We start from the raw sequence: 13,997 nt of genomic DNA on the forward strand, positions 1-13,997 counted from the left end.
GTAAGAAAACGATACGAGAAAGTCTCTGTTTCTGTTATTTTTTTCTCTTTCTCGCAGGTTGTGGGCGGGGCTTAAGGCGGAGTAATTTCCATTACAAAGATATCTCACGCGCACGATTATAAGCCAATCAGCGATCGCAGAAGAAATATTTTAGACCAATCATATTTCAGCTCTTGTTGCCCACGAGAAAAAAGGGTCTGTAACATAGAGCTGTCATGTAAATGTTAGTTGAATATTTAACGCTAGTGAAACACGAGTACCGGCAAAACAAGTAAATATAGTAGAATTGTGATAAGATAGCGGCAATATACAAAATCCCTTATATCGACCTGTGTGTACTTGGATGTTACTATACACAGCTGGACATGTGGTAGCAAGAAGAATCTTTTTGAGAAAAAAAAGTTTTGAATATTTGATATTGAATGACCGTAACACAAACTGATTCATTTTTCTGTTGCGAAAAGGAAAAATCCTGTTGTTTCAATATTTGTTTGCAGTGAAAATTTGTTTAAACCGGAGATTTAAACATTTCTACGCTGACTTTTTAGTCCTTTAATTTTTGTTTTCCACCTGGAAAAACTGAGTTCAACTAAATTTTTGCGGTGGGATTTCAAAAACGTGGGGTGTGTGCGATGTCCCTTCCTCAATTCGGATACAACTACCCCACAACAACGCTGTCCTCGCCGTCACAGGTAAGCTTGAATTAACTAATGTCAATCTTGATCAATTAAAACGTTTGGATGATTGAATAATGGTTGTTTTTTCCCACTGTCCTGTACTATTGAAAATTTCTGTATATTTCTGTAGTTTTTTTTGTCTAACGACGGTCTCCTACGTACGACTAATTAGTGCAATTTCCTGTAATTAATTGTTACGGTAAACCACGATTAGTTATGGTTCTCGATCGGCGATTTTTGGTGATTCACGTACTTAAACACTAAACCACAGGCTCCATAACTTGAAAATGCAATAGTTTTTTGGACAATCGGTTTACATAAAAGTATGACCTACGTCAAATGAAGTAGCCGAGATCATACATCAAATTCAACGAGAAATAGAAGTCCTATAATTGCAAAGATTGCCAATGAATGTTTGAAATGATCTTATATATAATTTTTGTTGGCTATAAGAAATTTGTGTAAAATTCTGAAGTCTGCACACGTGGTAAATATTTGAATAATAAGATATATTTGACCTTCATCTAAGCAGTATGTTGTGTCATGCTATTTATAAGGAAATAAAATGCACGTTTCTATAAATTTTATTGATAAAACAACAATTAAATATGAATATTTTGATGTTCATGGTTTTTGAAAAAATGACATTTGTTTAAGGAAAATGTTTTCCGATTTTACGACCGGGAACCCTTTCTGTGACAATTAAGCAATGTTATTTTCAATTAAAAATAATAAATTTTGAATTGGCAATATATTTCATACAAGACATTATTTATTTTAACAATTATTTCATGTAAATTATAAAAACAGCATGTTATTTAATGAAGCATAATATGAAAATGCATCTTGATATTTATATATCAACAACTGATAACTCCGGAGCATTTCAAACGTACAAGTCGATATAGCTGTAAATAATTTTGTTCATTATTCTCTATATAAAGTCATGATCTTTAAAATGATTGCAAAAATGGGTTCATGATATATCATATACGCTGAATCCACTTATAAATTTCTTAGGAAAAACTGAAATAACAGTTTGATATTCTGTATGCTCAAAGAAATCTTTGTCTGCAAATAAGGTCTTGACAATTTATCAAATGCGTTGATCACAAGTCTGGCAGAAAAAGCATACATGTACTATTCTACTTTTAGGTCACTATTATTTTAGTTATAATATTTCTCATGACATTTGTATCCCCCCACAGATCCTGATGTCTACCCCCACAACCTCCACGCTGTCCTCCCCGACCACCTCCTGTTGTGAGAACGGTCGGCCCATCATGACGGACCCCCACACGGGACAGACGGTGTGTTCCTGTCAGTACGGGTCGGGCCTGCTCAGCGCCTACTCCCGGGTCCCCTCCCTCACCGACTCCGTCTACAGTGCCGGACCCTACGGCTCCCAGAGCTACATGCCCCTGGGGACAGACCCCTCAGCCTTCTACTCCCCTCTGGTAAGTCTCATCCCCCCGCTAGCTTCACTTATACATTTTAACTCCATGATGATCTAAATAAATGGCTCAATTTGATAAATCGTGGGGCTTTTGACTGTGTGTGTGTTGGTCTTTTCTTTAGAAATGGGGCCGTTTTTTTTCTTTCACTCGATCGTCATACCCGCGGCGTCTTTTGAATAAAAGTGTAAATAGGGATAGCGTTTGGCCACACGACCGTCAATAACGATGTAAATGAATCCATCAATCAAAGTCGTTCTGATCTTTGTCAATCGATAAACTTTCTCCTATTTTATTTAGGCTTTTCCTTGTTGTATAGGGTATTCAATAATTATAACCATCCAATAATTCTTTGCGGCATATTTCTTAATAGTAAACATTATTCGCTAAGGAAGAAAATGTTCAAACAATATAAGAATTGTGAGACTTTTGTTTTCTACATATGATAAACCTTTGATATAAGCTTTTCTTAAAGAAAGAAAGATTGTGCACACAATTTCAAAATATTGTTACGAACAAATACTAATCTAACAACACAAAATGTATTCCAAATTCCTATGGAATATTAATTTCATACAAAATAGAACATTCCATGTTTTATTTTTTCGGTTGTTTTTTTTTCCCTTGAATTATGTTATGGAATATTTTCTGAGCTTAATTGCATTTTTTTTGGCAATCATTTTAATTATTTAAAAGTTATTTCATTCTGAAGGAAGAATAACTTTAGGCTATATTTAAAGTTTAATGAGTACACATGAAGAAGTAAAGCAATATAATTTTTTGTTTCAAACACGAGTTTGTGAATTGCTTACCCTCTCTGTTAAATTGGCGAGTTACTGACCACGCTTGCTGATGTTAAAGAAAAAAAAATTATTGATATGTTCCTGACTTGTTGGCCATTTTGTTTAGATCTGGAGATAAAGTCGGAGAAAATAAGGCCTATCGGATAGCCTCTTTTTTCTGCCTCTCCGGAACTCTACGGGGTTCCACGTTATCTCCTTGTGAACAGAAATTAGTCGCCATGCCCAGACCATCTCTTACTTTCCCTAAACCAGTGGTTTAAAAATTGTTTCCGAGAATCCTAAATATTTTTAGAAAGGGTGAAGCTCTTCCTCTTTTTACACGATGTTTTTCTTTCATAATTAAATAAACGGTATTTAATTTTAGATACATGCATGTTTCAAGGATTATGATTAGCTCTTTAAAAGTTTTCACACATTTCATGAATATGTTCTTTGAATCTCGGTAGTGAGCAGACGATCTTATTGACAACAAATCAAAAAAAGTATTTCATTCCAGTCAGACGTTGGTTTTCGTTTTAATGAAAACAAAATCGTCGAATCCTATAGACAAATACTGCAGAGTTTAACCGACAAATTTATAGAATTTAAACTTTTCAACTTTCTATACAGTTAACAGAAAAGATTATAAGGGTCATGCGTATTTCTTTTTTAACTTTAAACTTATCATGATATTTAAAGAGAAAAGGGAAATACTATTCAACACAAAAAAATTACCCCTTTCTGCGCAGTTTAAAGTTGAATTAATCACGCAAACAAAAATAAGAATATACTGAATGACTTCGGTAAACTGAGCCTGGAATCTTTGATAAACATTGAAAGATTAATCATTGATTCTGCCTCCCAAATAGCAATCAGCATCTTGGAAAAAAAAACTCCACTAAATAATTTCTAGCACTCTTTTAACTTTTCATATAAGATGGTGAGTAAGTTGTCGTTTCTCCTATATTTTCTTGATTTTGTTTTTTAAATATATAAGCATAATAAAATTTCAATTAGTCATAAATATTTTTTCGAAAATAAATGTATAGAACAATCAACTTGTTTTTTCAAACGATTCCTATAGAGAAGAAATAAAAGTTATATTTAAAAATAAATAAAACTGGCAGGAATTCGAGATAAAGTCTGATTCGGATAGAAGCTTGATAAAAATCGGGGGTGCCGAGACTCTTTGACGGCGGCCCTATAGCGAGGTATCCGCAAACTGCAGGGCAATTAGAAACTATCTTGTTCACAATTTCCCTCAATCTCTTCAGAACAGCAGGTTCCATAGGGTGATTAGCAGAAATTTATAGAGCCCCATCGCAGTGTCGGCAATATTGGTTTTAAGTACCTGAAATCTTTAACTAATTTTCTGCGACAAACTTCCTCCCTGCTCTGTTAAAACGGTGCTGAGATAATGACATCTCCCCACTTGATCCAGGACCTTTCCGATCACCTTTCTCAGGCTCACGGCAAATGTTCATTCACAAAATTCAGGGAAACTAAACCATTCCATTCTTTGGTCTTACGGTGTGAAATATGGTTGCGGGCTTAATAGAGGAAGCTACGGACTGGGGGTGCCAATTGAAGATTTTATCTGTCAAAAATTTCATAACACCGATTTTTATGTTTCATTACGTTCACGGGTTTCAAACTGCGAGTACTTCAATCCCAATCCTCTGATATATTCTCTCTCTCTCTCTTTATTTTCTACCGAAGAAAATGACGTTTCATTACTAAATCACTTGAAATATATGAAAGTGCTCGTTTTGTATTCTCGAAAAGAATATGCATCCTTCATTCGCTCACATCAAAATTTTAAATAAAGTTCTATAGAATTCACAGCAGTATTTTATTTTCATTTTCCCTCTCTCTTCTGCCTTCTTTAGAAGCAAAAAAACCTGTTATACATGTATGTAAAGATGTTATTAAAATCTATTTGATACGCATAAACATAATAATTGTTTGCAAATTTGCTTTTTTTAAGCGTGCAAATCTCATCGTTGCCAGCTATAAAGATAACGATTTATGGATTTATGAAGTGGCTAGCAAACAGAAAGGCGTCGTGTACAGCCGATTTAAATTGAATTGAATTCTTGAACTTTTCATCCTCTGCAAAATTCCTCCTTCTTGGCCCTGTCGACGTCTGTGTGAATTCTTCCTTTGGTGGTCCCTTAAACCCTGGCATCGTGTTTTTGGTATACTGTACCCAAGTCAATAACCAATTTGCTATTAACATGTTAAGAAGAATAAAAAAATCATTTTTATTTAATTTCATTTCAGATAGCATGTCAAATTACAGGAGTTGGGTGGGTTTTGGGGTTTAATTTTTTTTTTCGAGTTATGCGGTTTCTGTATTATCGGTGCTTAAAATTGACGTATTCCTCTCGCGTCGACGCCTTGTAAATAAACAATTCCCGAGGCCCTTCCGTTTACAAGTACTAATTATTACTTATCTGTCATACTAATTAATTTATACGTCCTGCAAATCATTATTTTTCACCTTAAAAACATTTCTATCAGATATTTGAGTTATGGGGAATGTAATGATTACACAACGCTGCATTCATTGATGAATTAGCTATTTTGAAATCATTAATTACACATATATTAATGAAAATATAATGCATACAATTAATAAGTTTTATGACAAATTCTAGGCTTTTTAGTATATGATAAATATAATAATGCATTCTTAAACTTGTTGTAAATTAATTTAATACATAAAATAATGACACTTAATTAAAACGATATTTTGTGTATTGATCGAAGCCATTAATTCAAGGAAATGTTGACTGATTTAAATTTTAAATTGTAAAAATAGCTTGCTCGAAAATAGTTTGAGGTGTGTTTCTCAAAATTTCTTTTCTTTCTTAATTTTCTGCAAAAGAACGGTAAAATATCTTTCGATTTAATAAAAGTATTTTTTTTATATTTTGAAGTTGTAAAAAATGTAGGTGAAAATTGATAGAATTTTCACAATAAAGAATAAATTGTTTCAAAGTGAAAAAAACCCCGGATTACTCTCTAACTTTGAGTTTCATATCAATTCAATAGCAAAGTCAGATAACAATTTATATCAAAATGAATAAAAATCCTTTAACTGAACGAATTTTGTAAAATAAAATTAATTCAATAAATATTTGATGCCTCAAAATTTTAAAAAATCTAACCAACAATTTAAAACCAAAGCTAATACTTTTATCAAATAAAAAAAGTGTTTACCAGGATATTTTCATTGATAGAAGCAATCTTCAGAAAAATTATCATCAGCTAGAATTCAAAACCTTTTTAACTTGTAGAATATTCTCGCATGTTTAAGCAATGCTTTTAATTTACGCGAACAAAATTAAAGTTAGGTTCTGAAAATAAACTAAAAAATCGAAAAGAAGTTGATGAAATCTTAATAAAAATAACCCTCTTAAGAAAAAATCAACCCCTCAAAATCTAGGTGAACTTTATTTTGGAGAGAAATTTATAAAACATGCAATCTAATGAACTGGGATATTTATAATTAACTCTGCCTCCTTGTTACAGAATTCTCCCTATGACCTGAAGGACGGGTCGGATGCTGCCTGGCGGAGTCTGTCTCAGCCGTCTGCCTGCTACCCTTACGATCCCGCCATGGCTGCTTATCCTTACGGAAATGCGTAAGTGTCTTTCACTTGAAACACCTGACTTTCCGGTCCTTCTTTTACAGAAGAGTTCTTAGTTCTAAAGCTCTCAGTAGAAGTACGCTGTCAATGAACTCCCCAAGAGAGTTTTTTTCTCTCAAGAGTTGTAAACATATAATTTGTGGCAGTATTGTGCAAGAAACATGAATGAATGTTGTATGATTAAAAATCTATTTTCTCTAGTGTTTTTATTAGAAACACACTCTTATTCTCAAGTATAATTGTCATTTTTTTTTTCGAAAAAAAATTTAGTTATGGTGGAATGGATCTGAATGGAGCCGCCAGACGTAAGAACGCCACAAGGGAGACAACAAATACTTTAAAGGCTTGGCTCTACGAACACAGAAAGAACCCTTATCCCACAAAGGGCGAAAAAATAATGCTGGCCATTATTACAAAAATGACGCTAACCCAAGTCAGTACTTGGTTTGCCAACGCCAGACGCCGCCTTAAGAAGGAGAACAAGATGACGTGGTCGCCAAGAAACCGGTGTGGAGACGCCGATGATGAAAACAGCAATGACAAGGCCGACGACGATGATGAAAGTGATGAAAAACGAAAGACCGACGAAAACAGCAACGACCCCATTAAACAAAACGAAGAGAAGGACAGTTTTGGTAGGTGTCTAAATACTTCTCTCGTCTGCACGCGGAATCTAAACTAAACAGAGTTTGGCACATGGGTATTCGAAACGTTGAATGATCGTTTTCATTGTGATAAACAGTTTTTCTTACGATTTGATAATGACTCATATTAAAGTCTTCAGTCTGGAGCTCACAAAATGAAACAACACAGAGATTGGGCTAAGTGTTTTAGAATTTGTATGATGTATCGCTGATATTTTAAAACATGACAACTAGATATTGTTTGCTCTATGAATGCTGAGTGCTTGGAAATACTGAAAACATGACCCCGGCTCTGACAATTAATATTTGCAACTCAGATTAATGGCTGCGATGTCGAAAGCTGATTATAGTACGTGCAATCTTTGAAATTTCAAAGCGATGTCACCTTTGCATCAGACAGTGGAGTCTATTACGCTATCGAGATTCTCTCGTTATCGGTTTCCCACGTATAAACTCAATGTTTCTCAAGAATCGACCTCAGAAATAATATGTGCAGAATGCAGGGGATTATTCTATGCGATAAGACCTCTAACAAATATTTGATCGTATTTCTTGACTAATTTAATCAAAGAAAACAAAGATTGTCAGTTGTTTTACGATAAGAATTTAATCACGGCATTTAATAATCGACGGAGGCTTTCGTTCGGACTTCAAGAAATCCTCCATACAGCTTCAGCTCTTTTCGATATCATCAATGTTACATCTGCTGCGAAATTTATCTGCGCGTGCATCGCCTTTTCGTCTCCACACTTTCGTTCAAGTTGTCTTGAAAATTTTCACTCATATCTGACGTCCAGCTTCTAGCAATCATTGGCATTGACATTCAGTGTGCATTGTTATCCGTTTGATAGCAGACTTCTATTATCCCCAAATTCGCGCCTCTCGCCTCCCCCCGTTTAGCTGGGGTTCTCCGGCCGCTCGTAAATAAACCTCCCCCCTCTGAAAATGAGAACAAACGACTTGAAAAAGAATACTCTAATTTTCTCGGTTTTTTTATTATTAAAAATCATGGTCATGCCTTAATGCCTCTAAGTAGTAAGCAGACGATCAATTGACACTTGACAATCAGCTGGAATCCTGTAATTATGAGAAACTTCGGACGACACGAGGATCTAAGTTCTCTGCTTTCTCACTGCACGTGCTTCTTCGGATTCTTGTCAGCATATGTGATGGATAACCCTTTTTGCCTGTTGTTTTAAAAAGAGAAATTTCATTGGGGGTATTAGAAAGGAATACTCAGGCGTTTGATGCTAATCTTCTCTCCATTTGAATTTCTTTTTTTGCTCATATCGCCATTTCGTGCGTGGATAAGCCGCTATAATTGAAATCAATAACACAAATCGAAAAGGACATTTATATTGTCAATGGGCTCGTAATCACAGATCGGAAGGTATGCGCTTTTAAAGATGGACACGGTCTCACACGAGCATTTTTGATGAAACGCTTGATAGTAAACACATATTCCCCCTAGTTAAAGCATTACACGTAAACCATTCCTTTGGGTCCCTTAGGTTGCCAGCTTGAGAGTATTCGTGAGCCACATTAAGCAAGATTACCCGCCCGTAATCCTGACCCAAAGACGATATTGCCGCCAAACACGCATTTTTTTGACGGAAAATGATTTATCATTGCCGTAAAAATACCATCCTATCTCATTTTTACTATTTGCTTTCGACTGCTTTATATTTCCATCAAATTGGTATATTTTTATTCAAAATTTGGGATTTTTTTTTTCCTGAATGACCAATTTTGAAGGTGCTTTTTTTTTGCAGACGTCATTACAGTCACGTGACTGTCAAAAAGCTATGCGTCGAGAAACATGACAGGTCTATTAGCGCGTGGCCCTTTTTTTCTGTCTACTCGTTTATGGCTTGGTTTCACTATTTGTAGTTCCGCCATAAATTAATTGTATTTTGCATTATGTTTTATCCACAAAAGAATTATATATTACATTGTTATTGACTGTCGTTGGAAATGGATACATTAATCACCATTTGATGTTTGGAGCCTCTCTGCCTGTTCGACAACTGCTAACACGTCCCGAAAGACAACACGTCTCCTGTCCGTAATTGTTTAAAATGCTTACTGTTTAATCTTCCACTTCAAAGGGAACATCTTCTATTTCTAAGCATTGAAACCCTCAAAAGTCATTTCCTTCTAACTCGATGATTTTTCATACCGCCGAAATATTAGCACACCCAGAAGTTTCTTAAAGCTTAACGTCGCAATATATATCCGCAGAAATTCCACTCAATAAAACTATAATTTTTCTCACAGAAACAAAAAAAAATTGTTAAGAGTGGCATGGAAATATATCAACGTTGGATGCTAAAAAGTTTTGGAAAATGCATTATCAATTAAAAAAAGAAGAAGAAAGAAACATCATTTTCTTTTAAATTCATTTAAAAAAAAACCACAGCTTCAAAAATGACGACAACCCCTCCCCCCCCCCCCTCCCCCCCCCCCCCCCCGATTTCTTTTCAATGAACGCTTTATTGTAAGAAATAGACAAGAAGTTATCGCAAATAGAATTTTCCTTTAAGCTGACTTAATTTGTTTAACCACGACATGTTAATCCCCTTCTGCCATACACACTCTTCAAATTCGTTCAAATTTACTTTGACTTTCCTTGCAACATCTGGACTGTGTTTATTTGAATAGCCAAGAGTACCTTTCTTTTCTAAATCTCTCCCAAGAAGCGAGGTAGTGTGGTCCTGCAAAGGATTGTTCAGAAATTTTTTTCTTGCGACAATTCGTTTTCATCTGCCTGCTGCAGGTGCTATTCTTGTAGGGGCCATAAGCTAGGGGACATTTTTGCGAAACACTTGAATATTTCACTCAACTTTAAATTTTTAATTTCTTTCAACTGTGCTTAAGTGAATTGAGATTACAGGACTTAAGGCATTCAGTAAAATTATTAAGCGAGGCTGATAATGATATGTTATATGTACATGTACTGTGGAATCATTAGAATTCGTGGTGGCTCAATTTATGTGGTATTCGTGGGTAGCCATCCCCCACGAATTTAAATCCTAAACGAAAACAATTTTAGAAAGAGTTATCTTTGTTGCTGAAACAGTAATCGACGCATCCACGAAATTACAACCCCCGGAATGAGCAAAAGAGTCATAATCCACGAAAATTGGCCTCCACGAATATTAATGATTCCACAGTATTTTCATAAAAAATCAAACTATGATTTGTAAGGTGCTATAAATATGCAGTAAAACGTTTTAAAACAGCCTTTTAAGCTCAATTTTAGAAACATTTGCTGGGATTCTAGGAAACTATTGATTTTTTAAAATTTCTGTTGACAGACATCTTGAAAGTCAAAAACGACCAAGATTCAGTGTTGGAGGAGAATTCGGTTTTCAGCGACAAAAACAGCCTGATGAGTACCCTGACCCCAATCGGGGTGGTGGACAGTATGCAAGCACCCTCAATGTCCAACACAGAGTTAAAACCACCGATCATGGACCATAAACGACTCGAATCCCCGTGTTCAAACAGCAGTGACTCTGGTCTCAGTGACATTAACACTTCCCTGACCTTAAACGCTTCCAATATGGATGGCGGGGACGGCCTAAGACCCCGGATATGGTCTCTTGCGCATGTAGCGACCTCTACCGCTGGATGCACCAATACTACCTCCCAACTCACCAACGGAAAAGACCAAAGCCTTCCGCTAAATTTCTCAAAATTAGGATCACCTTCCATGCCATCTTCTGCCTCCACAATGAGACCGTGGATGGACAACGCTTTTTCTATAGGATCGTCAATGTTCTCAACAAATTCCTCATCTGGTTACACAAACCTTAGTGCCAACAACGGGAGCGGGATGCTGGACAAGAGCTCAACGCTGCCCGGAGTAACCGGATCCGGATTTAACGGACTCTCGTCAACCGGAAGTTCACCTATTCTACGACCCTATCCTTCTCTCTCAACCCTATACTCACCGGCGCGTGACGTAGGAGCAAGGAGTAATGAAAGACTAACAAACCCTATCGGGTAACTAAACTTTATTTATTTATTGACAATTAAATGGGTTTTTTTTAATAAAAATAAATTGTACATAATGGAATGTATACAACGAACTTTAAAAAAAAAGGAAAAGAAAAATACAAAGCCAATTTTTTTTTCTCATGTATCCGAATTTTTGCACATCTCATGAAAAGAACAAACATTGATTTTTATTACTGAAGATGTAATTTGTTTTTGTTGGATTACTTATAATTCGTTCATCTCGGAATATCTTCAGAGAAGATGTGCCGACCATATCGTATTAGGATTCCTATGTGGGGGACTATCTTCAGGAATCTACGGATGTTTCATGGTGAAGCAGGCGTGATAGGGTCAAAATCTTCCGTGCTCGGAGACATTTGGAGGGCGCTTAAGGACAATGCGCGATCCTATCCCGTTATATTCAGTGCTTGGTGCAGACAAGAGTTTTCCTAACAAGGTTAATATGACTACGAAGGGATTTATGAAGACTCCGATTATTCTGAAGTGCTAAATATTCCAACAAGTGCTATGAGCCAAGTGATGTTTATACTGACTTGATGCTATCAGACAGGAAAATTAGTCAGAAATTGACATTGGGAATCAGGGTAACGTGTTTATATTTATGTCTAATCGTATGTTGACATTGGTCATCGAGGGGGAGATATTGCCTCGTTGGGTTCTCTCACCCAGAAAAGGTCGGGATCGGGCTCCACTTTAGAACTCAAGTAGTCCGAAGAAAAACTTAATGCGCCATCAGTCTTTTTACCTATTGCGCTTTAATTGAACTGAAGTGCGCTGTCACCATAGACTTGAAAAATGAGTTTGTTGAGCAGAAACAATGATAGTGTAAGAGCTTCGAGGCAATATTTACTGTGAAAAATATCTAAAGATTCCAAACTCGTTTTCACGCGACAGAAGGACTTTAGCTAAAGAAGGTCATGAATAGGTCTTGTAAATATTTCTCTAGAATCACACGACACAAATTTTGATGAATTATTTCGAAGTCTTCTGCAAATTTTTCTTGATGTGTATATTATTTTAATATGTTTAAGCAAAGAAAGAAAACATTTGGGGTTTATAGTAGATTCTTTCTTGTTAAACAAGATTGAACAGAAAAAGGTTTACATGATAATTAGAGAAAAATTATTAAGACTGTGTATTTATTTGTTTTCTATTTATTACCGAAACCAATTTATCAGTCATTTTATAAAATGGCTGTTGTATATTAATACTACAATTTTTGAGAACAAAAACAAACTCGGTTTTGTATTTGCAATTGACACAAAATCATATTGATTATTTCTTCTTTTGTTTTATTTTCTTTGTCAATATGTATAGCTGTTTATTCAAATGGAATAATAAAAAAAAATTATTGAGTAACAAATGGCTTGCTTATATTTCGTTGAAAACATTTTATGAGATAATAATTATGATAGTCATTAAATTAATATTCATCAAACACGAGGCTGAAAGGCTCATTACTGCTGTTGGGGTTTTTATACTCTTATTGTGATAGTTGCATTAAGCATCCAGGACCCGTTCAAGGCAACACTCATAACGCTGCACCTAATTACCCAGAAATTCAGGATGCTCTGCAACAGTCATTCGGATTAGCGTTGTTTTAAAATCTGGATACAAAAGGGGATGAAAGGTATCGAAAGGGAAATGACTGTGATTGACATTATGAGCAGGGAATCCTGTTTTCCTGTGTGTTTCAGGGTTCATAAGAACGACCTAACAGACCATTCAATGCCACAGGAAAGCCCAGTGTTGAGTAAGTGCGGTGCGTTTAGTTCGACTGTCGTCAAACACAAAGAAAATAAAAATACAAAAGCAGTGTTATTTCCATTTTTATTTCATTCGTTTAAATATAATAAACATATTTAGAAAAGATGATTAGATTATTTTTCTGCTGCAGAGAAATTTGATTTAGATTATCGATTTAGGATTAACGTTTAATATCATTTACACCAAAAAATATTTCAAGATTTATATAACACAATTTTGTATTTCTTTTTGTTCAACTATAAATTTTTCTAAACAGAATGAAATTTAAATAAAATTCTTATTATTTTTATACAATGCCACCCAAATCATCCTAATCAAAACCAAAATGAAATTAAAAAAAATGAAATCTGCACATACAAATTATAAATGTCTTTAAAAAAAATATAACTCTTTCAAGTCATTTGTCCGACTATATGAACAAAATGCAAGAAATTCTGTGACCATGGCTTATCTGGTCGGGCATCTCTTGGGGCAGGGCACTGGTCATTGTCAAGTCGTCCAAGGTGCAGATGGTCTAGATAAGAAACACAGGGGGTACGCATTATCCAGTACCTTTTGATTACGAGTAATCGTTTCACTCAAATGATGTTAATGAGGCTTAAAAGCCGTAACGTTTAATGCTGTTAGATAGAGGCTATGATCTGGACATCTGATTTGGCTGCTGTACTGACCGGAAGTCGATTAGCGATCTATTGAACTGATATTGATATCGATATAAGATGTCCGACGACTGTTGATATGATACCATCAATGATACTTTGAAAGTTGCAGAGTAGCACTTTAGATCAAAGAGATTATCAAACCAAAGAATTGCCAGAAACTATGCAATGTTACAGGTCGAAATGTTTGAGGTCGAAATGACCGAAATGATTAAATTCTACAAAAATTCGTTGCTTTAATTATAATAGAATTTTCCCCCTAAACATACCATGGACTATTTCAAGAGTGAAAGCTTTGCATCACACTTTTGAACGATTCAATACAACCGACTTTT

At 35.3% G+C, this 13,997-nt stretch overlaps 1 protein-coding gene across 1 annotated transcript; it reads left to right on the forward strand.

Moving 5' to 3' along the window:
* Positions 1 to 237: 237 nt before the first annotated feature.
* Positions 238 to 12,590, forward strand: LOC128190225 (iroquois-class homeodomain protein IRX-6-like). The gene is made up of 6 exons (XM_052862173.1): positions 238 to 692; positions 1,886 to 2,134; positions 6,451 to 6,563; positions 6,840 to 7,204; positions 10,531 to 11,221; positions 11,472 to 12,590. The coding sequence occupies exons 1-6, from the start codon at positions 633 to 635 to the stop codon at positions 11,497 to 11,499; spliced, it is 1,506 nt and encodes a 501-aa protein (XP_052718133.1). The 5' UTR covers positions 238 to 632; the 3' UTR covers positions 11,500 to 12,590.
* The last annotated feature ends 1,407 nt before the right edge of the window (positions 12,591 to 13,997 follow it).

The sequence above is a fragment of the Crassostrea angulata genome, chromosome 6, assembly GCF_025612915.1.
Source record: "Crassostrea angulata isolate pt1a10 chromosome 6, ASM2561291v2, whole genome shotgun sequence".
NCBI classification, from domain to species: Eukaryota; Metazoa; Mollusca; class Bivalvia; order Ostreida; family Ostreidae; genus Magallana; species Magallana angulata.

Bases quoted from the DNA above. Each gene is read 5' to 3' on its own strand.
- LOC128190225 (XM_052862173.1), top strand. From the start codon at position 633: ATGTCCCTTCCTCAATTCGGATACAACTACCCCACAACAACGCTGTCC. The intron at 693-1,885 runs GTAAGCTTGAAT...ATCCCCCCACAG, and splicing joins CGCTGTCCTCGCCGTCACAG to ATCCTGATGTCTACCCCCAC. The intron at 11,222-11,471 runs GTAACTAAACTT...GAATATCTTCAG, and splicing joins AGACTAACAAACCCTATCGG to AGAAGATGTGCCGACCATAT.